This window comes from Ranitomeya variabilis, chromosome 2, assembly GCF_051348905.1.
Source record: "Ranitomeya variabilis isolate aRanVar5 chromosome 2, aRanVar5.hap1, whole genome shotgun sequence".
Taxonomy (NCBI): domain Eukaryota; kingdom Metazoa; phylum Chordata; class Amphibia; order Anura; family Dendrobatidae; genus Ranitomeya; species Ranitomeya variabilis.
Genome location: NC_135233.1, coordinates 890,094,648 through 890,108,401, shown reverse-complemented (window position 1 = coordinate 890,108,401; position 13,754 = coordinate 890,094,648). Strand labels below are relative to the sequence as shown.

General features: G+C 40.2%; 1 protein-coding gene across 11 annotated transcripts in view; it reads left to right on the top strand.

Moving 5' to 3' along the window:
• The window catches only part of LOC143808128 (uncharacterized), a 1,431,070-nt gene extending 1,422,483 nt beyond the window's left edge, over window positions 1-8,587 (top strand). For 6 of the 11 annotated variants that reach the window (XR_013221884.1, XR_013221886.1, XR_013221887.1 and 3 more), the window contains 2 exons: window positions 4,942-5,058; window positions 6,065-8,587. Coding sequence is in view for 2 of the 11 variants with exons in the window: in XM_077290443.1 (XP_077146558.1) it covers window positions 4,942-5,010; window positions 6,065-6,077 (82 nt within the window). In the remaining 9 variants the exon portion in view is untranslated. The remainder of the gene's footprint in view (window positions 1-4,941; window positions 5,059-6,064) is intronic. The other 5 variants (XR_013221891.1, XM_077290443.1, XM_077290444.1 and 2 more) reach the window with 2 other exon arrangements.
• Window positions 8,588-13,754: the final 5,167 nt, after the last annotated feature.

The window sequence follows — 13,754 nt, the reverse complement described above, 5'->3', positions numbered from 1 at the left end:
TAATGGGCGATCAAAAGATCATATCTACTCCAAAATGGTATCAATAAAAACGTCAGCTCGGTGCACAAAAAATAAGCCCTCACCCAGCCCCAGATCACAAAACATGGAAACCCTACAGGTCTCGGAAAATGGCACCATTTTTTTGAATTATTTTTAACAAATTTTGGATTTCTTTTCACCACTTAAATAATAAAAGAACCTATACATGTTTGGTGTCTTTGAACTCGTAATGGAGAATCATAGTGGCAGGTCAGTTTCAGCATCTAGTGAGCATGGTTAAAAAAACAAAAACAAAAAAAAAACCAACTGTAGAATTGCACTTTTTTGCAATTTCACCACACTTGGATTTTTTCCATTTTCTAGTACATGATATATTAAAACCAATGGTGTCGTTCAAAAGTAAAACTTATCCCACAAAAAACAAGCTCTCACACAGCCATATTGAGTACAAAATAAAAAATTATGGCTCTGAGAAGAAGGGAAGCGAAAAACAGAAATTAGAAAACTGAAATACACTTTCTATGAAGGCCAGTCAGGAGGTCAGGAGTTGGAATGATTCTCACAATCAAAGTGGAAAATGAAGTTAAAGGCTGATCCAACTTCAGTGGAAATGCCTCAAGACAAGGAAATGATGCTCAGTAGTGTGTGTGGCCTCCACTTGCCTGTATGACCTCCTTACAACACCTGGGCATGCTCCTGATGAGGCAGCGGATGGTCTCCTGAGGGATCTCCTCCGAGACCTGGACTAAAGCATCCGCCAATGCCTGGACAGTCTGTGGTGCAATGTGACGTTGGTGGATGGTGCGAGACATAATGTCCCAAATGTGTTCAGTCGGATTCAGGTCTGGGGAATGGGTGGGCCAGTCCATAGCTTCAATGCCTTCATCTTGCAGGAACTGCTGACACACTCGAGCCACATGAGGTCTGGCATTGTCCTGCATTAGGAGGAACCCAGGGCCAACTGCACCAGCATATGGTCTCACAAGGGGTCTGAGGATCTAATCTCGGTACCTAATGGCAGTCAGGCTACCTCTGGAGAGCACATAGAGGGCTGTGCGGCCCTCCTAAGAAATGCCACCCCACACCATTACTGACACACTGCCAAACCGGTCATGCTGAAGAATGTTGCAGGCAGCAGATCGCTCTCTATGGCGTCTCCAGACTCTGTCATGTCTGTCACATGTGCTCAGTTTGAACCTGCTTTCATCTGTGAAGAGCACAGGGCGCCAGTGGCGAATTTGCCAATCCTGGTGTTCTGTGGCAAATGCAAACACGGTGTTGGTCTATGAGCACAACCCCCATCTGTGGACGTCGGGCACTCAGACCATCCTCATGGAGTCGGTTTCTAACCATTTGTGCAGACACATGCACATTTGTGGCCTGCTAGAAGTCATTTTGCAGGGCTCTAGCATTGCTCCTCCTGTTCCTCCTTGCACAAAAGCTGAGGTAGAGGTCCTGCTGCTGGGTTGTTGCCCTCCTACGGCCCCCTCCACATTTTCTGGTGTAATGGCCTGTCTCCTGGTAGCGCCTCCAGCCTCTGGACACTACGCTGACAGACACAGCAAACCTTCTTGCCACAGCTCGCATTGATGTGCGATCCAGGATGAGCTGCACTACCTGAGCCACTTGTGTGGGTTGTAGAGTCAATCTCATGCTTCCATGAGTGTGAAAGCACAACCAACATTCAAAAGTGACCAAAACATCAGCCAGAAAGCATTGGTACCGAGATGTGGTCTGTGGTCTCCACCTGCAGAACCACTCCTTTATTGAGTGTGTCTTGATAATTGCCAATAATTTCCATCTGTTATCTATTCCATTTGCACAACAGCATGTGAAATTGATTGTCAAACAGTGTTGCTTCCTAAGTGGACAGTTTGATTTCACAGAAGTTTGATTTACTTGGAGTTATATTCTGTTGTTTAAGTGTTCCCTTTATTTTTTTGAGCAGTGTATATTAGCCTAAAATACAAAGGAAATGTGTCTTCTTTAACTTTAGGCCTTTTAGAGGTCATTTTTTCTTCAACTTGCCTAACTGTTCGCAATAACAGTAATTTTGACCAGGGGTACCGAAACGTTTGCATGCCACTCTATCTATCTATCTATCTATCTATCTATCTATCTATCTATCTATCTATCTATCTATCTATCTATCTATCTACAGGGCCGCCATCAGGGCATTACTTCCCTTACTGTTGAATGGGGCCCGGTGAACAGCAGTACACAGAGGGGCCCTCAGATCCAGGGCCTCACTTATGTGCTACTGTTCATCGGGCCCCATCGTGCAGCAAAGTGGTGCGCGCTGTGGTGCACACGTCGGTGTTGGGGCCCAGGCGCTTTCCTGGAGCGGTGCACGGCCTTCTGATCTTGATGGCTGAGAAGCTCCTGCTCCCTCCATCTTCTGTGTACTTCCTGTCAGGTGATGTCGCATACGTGATGAAGTGATCGCGTACGCGCCACCCGACATGTAACGGACGCTGGAGGCAGAGCCGAGCTGCTGGGGAGCGACTGTGAGGTAAGTATTCAAAACTTTTTTCTTTTCTGTACAAAATGAATTAAATGGGTCAGTGAAGGAGGAGGAATTGCACATGACTACGGGGGAAGGAGTAAGGGGGACTGCACATAATGATGTGGAGAGGGGGGTTAAAGGGGGACTGCACATGATGTGGGAGGGTTAAAGGGGGGACACAGCACATGATGATGTGGAGAGAGGGGGTTAAAGGGGGACAGCACATGATGTGGGAGGGTTAAAGGAGGACAGCACATTATGAGGGGGGTTAAAGGATGTGGGGTACTAGTGCTCTCAATATTTAGTGAACTCTTAAGGTTCTTCAGGATAACAGTCCAAACATTATATGGAACATACAATGTAATGAGTTCAGAAGGGACAGAAAAGACAGTTTTCTTCCTTCTTTGATTTTTCTAGGTTAAAGAACTTTAACAGTGGTGACTTATTCCCAGGAGTTTGACCTCCGCTCAGCACAATGAAAGCTGCTAGGTGGTGTCAGTGAGGGCTGGAATAGAAATACTGCCCCTTTATTGTTAGACCGCATCCATCTTTACGTCTCAGAGGACGCCTTTAAATCGCCAAGGCTGATGTAATTCTCCTATGATAACTTGTCGACATCACACAGAATTCGTGTAGGCTTCATAGGATCCACATTGCCATATACCTGGATTACTGCTGAGTGTGTTCTTACAGAAAGTGTTCTCCAGGTTTACCAGTCATTTCTTAAGATGGAAACTGGCAAATATTTAAACATTAGAGACTCAAATGTATCTACGTATAGTGATCGATTTATCTCTACTTGTCTATTTAGCTCTCTATTTTTATCTAGCTTTCTTTATTAGGGGCATATATACCGTCTGCAGCCTACAGGGGTCCCAGTAGGTGATTAGGGGAAGGGGCTCTGCCATCTTTAAAGCAACTTATTAATATTATAGCACAAAAAAAGAAAACTAAAGTATTTTATATTTGGTGGATTGTTAGAGAGACATAAGGGGGTGCTGTATGCTAACCGATTTATTAGCAAGGGGTCTATGTTCTGTTCTTCCACCGGGACTCTATGCTGTCTGTGTCCACGGGGGCCCAGATCTAGTATCTATCTATCTATCTATCTATCTATCTATCTATCTATCTATCTATCTATCTATCTATCTATCAATCTATCTATCTATCTATCTATCTATCTATCTATCTATCTATCTATCTATCTATCTATCTATCTATCCATATAGATGTTGCAGAAAACAAAGCTGCTAGTTGTTGTGGTCCAGAGTGCAGGGGGTTACCCATCAATAAATGTCACAATTGCCCAGTGCAGAAACTTTTCTCAGTGACAGGAGGGAGGGGATGAGCAGGGAACCGGCATTCATTATGCAGCGGCAGCATTAGGCAGGAGCATTTCAGTGCTGGCGGCCAGTGAAGGGAAATATTCAACAGCAGCCCCCATTGTTCCCATCCGGGGGAACTTCCCCACCTCTCAGGCTTCTGCAGCACATCCCTAAATTTGTTTGCCGGTGATGCTAATGCCATCTGGCATGGATACTTCTTGTGCACAAACACATATCCCGCTGCCACTGGCCATATATCATTATATACAATGTGCAGTAAAAGGCAGGAATGACGTTCCTACATTATAAGGACTGAGGATGGAGACTGATTCCATAACTAACCTCTCCTCAGCTGTCATCATTGTATCTAACTTGACACTCAGCCGACAAACATTACTATCTAGCTTAAGACAAGTAGCTAAATGCCCTTGAATTCTACACTTCCCATAGCGTCCATAGCACTTGTTTAGAGCTCTGTGTATATTATGTCCGAGACTTTTATAGGCCATATACTTGAGTAGCGTACAGTATACCACTGACACATGGCTACCATATATGCATAGATATACAGTGGCATATTTTGCCCATAGGCTCCCATTGTAAAAATGGTGTATACTTTTGTTAAGGTTGTCCTCTGTGTACAGGTAAGATCTGTCTTCTGCTAATCATCCCCCAAAAGGACACTTATTTGAATCTGTTGGGTGAATGGAGTCCTATTGATTCATTTACTGTGTATCCTATAAGAACTTTGAACACTCGACATTCTAGTTGGAAGGATAATAGAACACATGTGAAAAAATGGTAATCTTGTCCAGCACTCAGTATCCAAATGTTTCAAGTAAAAAAACTGTTTTATTGATTCATTAAAACGCTCAGGTTATAAACAGAACATCCTGCAAAAAAAAATCCTACGCGTTTCGAACCAAGAAATATGTACTCTTTTTAGTCATGGCATACTGTATATTCTAAACATATATGATAGCTATAGTCACAGACCTTAGCGGGGTTGTCCGGGCATGGGAAAGAACTCTGCAATTAAGGGGCATTTACACTGCAAGATAATCGTGCATGAGTGTTATTAAATTCACCCATTTTTCCATTATCTTGCAGTGTGAACAGATTGCTGATCACCCCATCAACGAGCAAAATATTATTGTTTTCGGCGGTGCAACATCCCGTGTAAGCAGAACACTGTGGAGAAAAAGACAGTCAAACGACTAGTGATGGGTAATTGTGTACTGTTTGGCATTTGCGGACCTTTACTCATTATGACTGCAGACTGCCGACTTCATGTATGCAATATGACTTCTGGCGATCATGTGAAGACTAGCCTCATCGACCTCCTCCTAATACACTTCTATTGAAAGAAACTGAATCAATCTAGTCAGCATGTGACCCCAAGTAGTCACCTCACATACATGAAGTCACATGACTGCCGACTAACACAGAGAATACCGGGGAATTCGGAAGTCTGCAGCCATAAAGAGTAACTGCAGTATTTCGGCCCAAACCCAGACAACCCCTTAACATGTGTTCTGATATACTTTTTCGTTTGTAATCAGCCTATCAGTCTATGTACCCATATCATTGTTGCAGGTGGACAGCAGCAGGCCAGCCCTAAGTGTATTACACGGCATCCCCATAGAGCTTGCGGTTGGGTTCCAGCACTATTAACTACAAGCCTAATGAATAATTAACACTGTCATGTCATGGTAAAGATCCAGCAAGTGATAACACAATGACACATAATCCTTTTTCTGGCCCAAGGCAATCACACAACCTGTTCAGCTAGCCTCCTGGCTCTTTTTTTGACATATAAGGTTGATTTGGACAAATTGTAGACTTAACCAATTTAAGCAACGCGCTTTCAATAAGTGATCATTAAAATGGTTATGTTAAATATAGTCAATTATATGCATGACTTCTTCCTAACAGTGGCTACCATTCTCAGGGTTGTCCGCTTATTCCTTAACGATAGTGTGCTGGGGAAAACCTGATTACGAGGCAGACATACTTTTCTATGGGTTTTATGGGTCTAATGAATGCTTTGTACTGTGTCCATGGATCTTGGTTGGCCTTGTGTATATATCATCTGACGAGTTGTACCCAGGAGGACGATCAGAGATGGCATCTTCTCCCTGATGCTATGTCGTAAAGAATACAATAGCATATGATAATTGCAATCTGGATTTTTATTTAAAGTTGTGAAATAAATGCATGATATATTTTACAGATGTCCATCCTGAAGAAGATGCCTGGCTTTAATTTTCATCCACTTGTATGCGATGACAAGGGGGATCTTTCACCTGAAGACCACCCACAAGGTCACCCTACTCTTCATTTTCAGTCACACTGAATACTGGCTGCTGATCGTCATCTGCAAGAGTTTGCTGGCTAGATTCACTGCATCGGGTATACCCTGCTCTACTTACATAATAAAAAAAGAAAACAAACCCCTCAGAAAAGATCAATTACAAAAGCAAATCACAGCATTTTTTGCATAAATTTTTTTAATGGAGGTACATAATAAATTCTTATTTTACAAAAAATCATACTAAACTGATGAATTTCTAATGATAAAAATATGAAATGTTTCCTATGAAATATGTATATTATTTACCGTATATATATATATATATATATATATATAATGTAAAACATGTCTAAAAAATAAAAATAATGCAAGAGTTAAATTAAATTTTCAACAGCCTACATATTCCAAAAATGTCATGTTTTAGCGTTCTTTCTTTGATATATTGTCCAGTACATGTGTAGTATAGAGAGAAACTATACGATACATACGTAGGTATTACACACGTGAATGTATACAACACTGCCACAAGCCTCCAGTTTCTTAAAGAAAGTTTAACCCTTGTTCTTAGGTTGAGACTTTTTTTTTTTTGCATATTTACCCGTATCTGCTGATGGGTATTACTAATATGTAATGAATGCTAGCACCTTTGTATTCACCTCTCTGCTCTGGATCACTTTCTGTATAATTACCTAGGAAGACCCCTTGCTAGGAGAACGTGCAGCTATAGGTTGTGCCAATTTGGGGGCCCCAGTGCCTGCACTATACTTAAGGCAAGTTCGCACGCTGATCAGGTAACAGTAGAACAACAGACCTATTGGAGTGGGGTGGTTATCTCTGCTCTCTGCAGATCACAGGCCTGGCACTCCTGGCTTGTCATTGTGTCCTCTCACAGAAATGACATCCTCTTACACTCACAGGATAAGGCCACGACTAAAGTTTCATGTGCTAAAACAGGTAATATTATACTATGGTGCAAAAAATAAATAAAACAATTATATATATACACACACACATATACATACATATACGCTTGTTTATATACATATATATATATATATTTAGACACACATGCACAAGCGTATATGCATGTATATGAACAGTATATATATATGCAGATTATGAAAAATGTCTAAAGATGTTGGTATATTTATTTAATATTGAGTATGAGAGCTATGTGCATTTGGGCATGCAAATCATCAAGATCCACTGCTGGCAGCTCATTTTGTATTTGCTGGCCAATGATGTCCCAGATGTGCTCAATGGGAGACAAGTCCAAAGAGTATTATACATTTGTCTTTTTGTAATACATTCCTCAATATAATTGTCTAATCTTTACTGTATGATGGGTGTGCACTATTTATTCCTTACATCTTTCCTTTTTCTTCCAGATATTCCAGACAAGCTGCAGGCCATGGTTGCACATTTAGGCCATGCAATCTGCTCACAGTAATACAAGCAACATGCAGCCTGGAATTGTCATGTTGAAAAATGGCTCCTGGACACTTTGGAGAATCAATCATACCACTGGTACTAGGAATTATCCATTCTTTAGTGCAAGTAAAATAGGACATCAGATAACAAAGCCTAGGTGTCAAACAGTATCTACACAAACCATCAGAAAGCATTTACAAGACACTGGGTTACCTGCCAGACATCTAGCTACAGGTGTTACATTGACTTCACACCATTGCTCCCAAACGTTGCCATGATGCATATCGAGATGGCAATAGAGGTTAGAATGGAGGTCTATGCACTTCAATGATGAGTCTTACTTTTAACTTGGAGGGAACGATATTAGATATTGGTCTGAAGACTATGTGATCAATGTCACAAGGAGTCCTTCATGAAGTAATGTCACACCAATCCTACTCTCAAGATTTTTGCATGAGGTGGCATAATGTATAGTAGTCAGACCCCTTTAGTCTTCAATCTAGGTAAACTAACAGCTTGGCATTACATTGATTTAGTAGTGTAATAAGTGGTATGTACGGCCTTTTCTCCAATGTACACCAAGATGTGTTTTTCAACAAGAGAACACAAGGCTGCATGTTTATTGTCTTCCTGGGAGCAGCCCGCATGACCCAAACATTCTACTAAGGCCTGCAACATCTCCAGACTTGTCTCTCATCTAACACATCTGAGACAAAATTGGTTGGCAAATGCAAAGTGAACAGCCTGCAGTGGATCTTTTATGATGCTTGTGCCCAAATGCATTCAACATGGCAGAACATTCTTGAGATAACCATTAGTAACCTCATTGATAGCTTCCAATGAGAGTAATTGCCTGTATTTGTTTCTGTGGTGTTCCTACTAGATGCTGAATAAATCCAGATGTTTTGATAATTTTGCTTCCATTTCATAACCTGCACACATATGAAAACACAGCATGCATAAACACATATGTATACAGAAAGCACATACAGACACATGTAAACACATAGCACACATACATACACACTTATATGGACAGAGCACATACATACACATACTTATAGATGTATATACAGAGCACAAACATATAGTTATACTGTATGTATGTGCTCTGTGTATGTACATATATGTATGTATGTGCTCTGTGTATATATACAAATACATACAGTCAGTGTTGGCACCCTTGAAATTGTTCCAAAAAATGAAGTATTTCTCCCAGAAAATTATTGAAGTTACACATGCTTTGTTATACCATGTTTATTTGACTTGTGTGTTCTGGAACAAAACAAAAAAAAAACAGAGACGGCCGTTTGGACATAATTTCACACAATACCACTAAAAGGGACCAGACCTTCAAATTCATATTTGGTTTTACACCCTTTGGAATAAATAACTGCAATCAATCACTTCCTATAACTATCAACGAGCTTCTTACAACTAATATTACCCACACCTGTTACTTGCCACAGGTGAGTTTGAAGGAGCAGCATATGCTTGAAACAAAGTTGTTTATTTCGGAAAGGTGAAATAATTTTGATTTTGTGTGAAATGATGTCCAAGTTGCCTTTCTCTCTGTTATATTTATGTTGGTCCAATACACACAAAGGAAATAAAAATGTGTACAACAATACTTCATTTTCTGCAACAATTTCAAAAGTGCGAACACTTTTGGCCATGACTGTATATACCGAGATCACATACACATACAGTATGTATACACAGTGCACAACATACTCACTTATATATACACAGAGTACATACATATACGTACAGTATATAGACTCACACATACACCCCCCCAAGCCTTTCTCTTCCTGTTCTGATCAGTTCCTCTGGTCATATGACCGTGATATCACCAAAAGTTCTCCTGAACTTTTAACATCGGTAACTGCACTGATAACGCAGCACTGGTATTTTCAGTGCAGTTATAATTCCTGTGTACTGTTGTTGAGATCGGGCCCTGGACAATTAACCAGTCACCACCCCAATAATTCCGGCCCTGATGACATGTCTGCAAGAACAGTGTAAAACATTTTAACTGTACAAATTAATACTACTGCCTTATTGACTGCCGAGAACAAAAATGTGTTATTTACTTTAATAATTCAGTTAATTCCACAGTGCTTTACAGACATCATTATCACTGTCCCCAATGGGGCTCTCAATCTAGATTTCCTATCAGGTCTTTAGAGTGTGGAAAGAAAATGGAGCAACGGAGTATACGGAGGAAACCCATGAAAAGATGGAGAGAACATACAATCTCCTTGCAGGTGTTGACCAGTGCCGGTCTTATGTTGTTCTCATTATAACATCACTTTTTCAAACAGTTTTATGAAGAGCGGAAAACATAAAAATGTACAAATCACTGGAACTGATCATCACATGGCAGATCTAGTTGACCGTTTATAGATTTCTAGATTTGTATATTGGCTCAATATTAATCACTTTAGGGCCACACACAGGGATATTAGGAAAATGTTACCAGAATATGGCACGCCAGTTAGCTTTCTTTTTCTTTCTTTCTTTTTTCTTTCTTTCTATCTATCTTTCCTTCTTTCTATCTTTGCTATTTTCTCTATTGCTCTTTCTACTATATTTATGTACCTTATTAATCCCACACACAGGGATATTAGGGAAATGTTACCAGAAGTTACCTTTCTTTCTTTCTTTCTTTCTTTCTTTCTTTCTTTCTTTCTTTCTTTCTTTCTTTCTTTCTTTCTTTCTTTCCTCTTGTATTTCTATCTATCTATCTATCTATCTATCTATCTATCTATCTATCTATCTATCTATCTATCTATCTATTTCTATCTTTATAGCCATAAATATCACAACTAAATTACATTCATTACATTCATTTTAGATAATATTAATACTAATTTCTTGCATCTTCACATTTTCAGTTGAATGTATCTAATGCTTTGTGCTCCCCGTAGCAATTAAGGAGTTAATACACTCTGCTATGGCTGAAAACTGTCACTAATACAAAGGGAAATCCACTTTGAAGTGACAGTTCCAGCTATTTGTATATCAGGATCAAGCTTAGGGTAAGTGACAGCTGTGGGTTTCTTATCGATTATGTGGCATTCCTATTTATCTGGACAGCGCGGAGAAAACTGCACCTAATAACTGAGACGCAGGGAATCCCTCTGCACCCACCTTGTGCTCCTGCTCGCTCACATTGGGAGTGTAGCCATCACCTGTGTGCACAGCTCACATCTCTGACTAATAGCCATATGTGCCAGCTCCATACTGTGCTCACACATTAGTACAACATCATTTCTCTGTGTAGTCAGTATATATAGATGAATTACACAGTATCCATGCTGCAAGGTAATGGCTGTTTTCATCCAGAATGGGCCTTGACTACTTCTATATATTTAATGATTACTGTTTATAACAGCATTAAATGATACAGAATAAAGTGCAGAACTATTCATGGAGATGTATGAAAAAAGACACTTAGCAGCTTTACCAGAGGTCACAACTACTGTGGGGAGGCACTTATATACTTACAGTACACATTAGGGATACATTATGATCTTTTATTCCTTACAACAAATTAGGTTGATATAACCAAGAACGCTCCTAGGTACGGTCAATATAAACTGGCTGCTGACCACCTAACTAGCGAGCAAAGCACTCATTCATCAAGTGAAATCATTGCTTGCTTAAAAATCATCATACTTCGCAGCACAATGTCCTGTCTGAATAGGACCTGTGCTGCTGAGAACAACGACAATCTGTGCCCACAGAACAATCTGTTACGGCAAGTATCAAATCAGTGGACATTTAGTGGCCACCACCAGCTAGTGTAAACTATTTAATTATCCATAGATTCTCTTAACCAGCCCTATACATTATGGCAAAGTTCAGGCGAATAACCTCCTTGTTCCCAGAAGGTTAAACCTTGTAAATACTTTTACCATCTCTACAGATTAGACAGAGGCCGAGAGACCTTTTAAGGGGTTATCTGTGACTTTGGTTAATTTGTGTTGTGTATGTCGCTAAGAACTTACCGGCAGGTAGTTGCTAACTTCCTGCCTGTTCTGCCTAGTGACAATGTTTGCCAGCACAGGCGGCGACTCTCCTGCTTCCTGTGATGTCATGTCAACAGAGTATCTCTTTTTCTTCTGGTCTGTTCTACCGATGGGGTGTCACTCCCAATGTAACACTGTCTATCAGCATGACATCAGCATCGATGCCCCGCAGAGCAGAAGCTAAAAAGCTACTGATGCCACCATCGGCAGGAATGGTTTGTGAAAGCGTTCAGCTGGCAGAGATCATTGCTGGGCAGAACAGGCAGGTAATTAACAGCTTCTAACCCGTAAGTTCTTAGCCTCATGCGAAAAAATAAGCAAAGTCCATAAAAATGTCTTTAAACCCTTACCGACATATGATGTATAGGTACATCATATGCCAGCTCTTTAACTCTCATGCAGGATCACATGCCGAGCCCGCATCATTCCCCACACATGATGGCTTATTTAATCATGTGCCTCTAACAGTTGCGGGTGGAGTGCAGCTCCGCCCAAGGGTTAACGTCAGACAGAGGAATTTAACACATGCCAACGGGGGGGGGGTTGCGTTGTTTCACGCTCCCATCAGAGCACCCGTGATGTGATTAATCTGAACGATAAACTGCATCACAAAAAAATCAAAACGCCAGAATTATGGTTTTTTTGGCCACCACAACATTGCAATACAATACAATAAGAGGCGATCAAAACATTGTATCTATCCCCAAATTGTATCAGTAAAAACAACAGCTCAGGGTACAGGAAATAAGCCCTCACACAGCCCCATAACCTGAAAAATGAAAATGTTACGTGACTTGGAAAATGGAGACACAAGCAAAAAATGTTTTCTTACAAATTTCCAATTTTTTTCACCACTTAAATAAAAAAAACTATACATGTTTGGTATCTGCGTGCTCGTACTGACCTGAAGAATTAATTTGACAGGTCAGTTTACTATATAGTGAACATGGTAAATAACCCCCCCCCCAAACAATTGTTAAATTGCACTTTTTTTGCAATTTCAGTGTACTTGGATTTTTTCCCTCATTTTCCAGTACACTATGTGGTAGAATCAATGGCGTCATTCAAAACTAACAACTCGTCCCGCAGAAAACAAGCCCTCATATGGTTACATTGACGCAAAAATAAAAAAGTTATGGCTCTTGGAAGACAGGGAGGGAAAAACAAAAATGAAAAAAAAAATACTAAAAATGATGTGAAGGGGTTAAGTAAAAGCTATAAGACTATTGCAAACTATACATTAGATACTTAGTAATATAAACTCAGTGGTTCATCATACATGAACTTGTACCAGACCATTAGATTGTAATGTCTAGCATTGTATGAGGGTCAGTGATAGACTTTGTTCTAATTTATCACACAGTCTTCTTCCTTTAAGGAGAATTTCATTGTGTAGGAGATTTCTTTGGAGAAAAATGGCAAGCATAAAGCTGTCCACTTATTGATCCTCTGTCATCCTATATTAGTGACGGACTTCACATTTACCTCAAGTTTATCTCATGGGTGTGCAAGCTTTAGATGAGGATGTATTCACCGCTAATAATTGTGGTGCTATTCATAGAATCATAGAATGTTAGAGTTGGAAGGGACCTCCAGGGTCATCGTGTCCAACCCCTGCTCAATGCAGGATTCATGAAACCATCTCAGACAGATGTCTGTCCAGCCTCTATTCTTCGGTGTTTCTCCACAACTGAGGTTGTATAAAGCCGCCCAGATTTACCCTGGAGCACTTTCTGCCCAATCAATATAAGATGCCCTCCTTTCTGATCATTGGAGACATGAGGTTGTCAGTCACTTAGTATGTGCTGGATGTCTATGTAATCTCAGATACTCAACTATAGCAAATAAATTAGATGATTTTACATTTGTGGAAAGAAACTAATAGAAACCTTTTTGTTTCAATTAAAAGTAATCATTAAGAAAAACTTTGTGCCCTGGCACACAAAGTCCATACCGATTGATATCTTTATCCTGGCATAAATGCCAACCGAAAGCCATAATGTTATTGTTGACTCATATTCTCCAGTAAATGTAGAACACAATTATTTTTAGATCAATCTTGGGAGGTTTGTGAAAAACCAAGTCTATTTCTAGAATCGTTCAATCCATAGCAGTCTACCAATCAGATATGTTAGCCCATA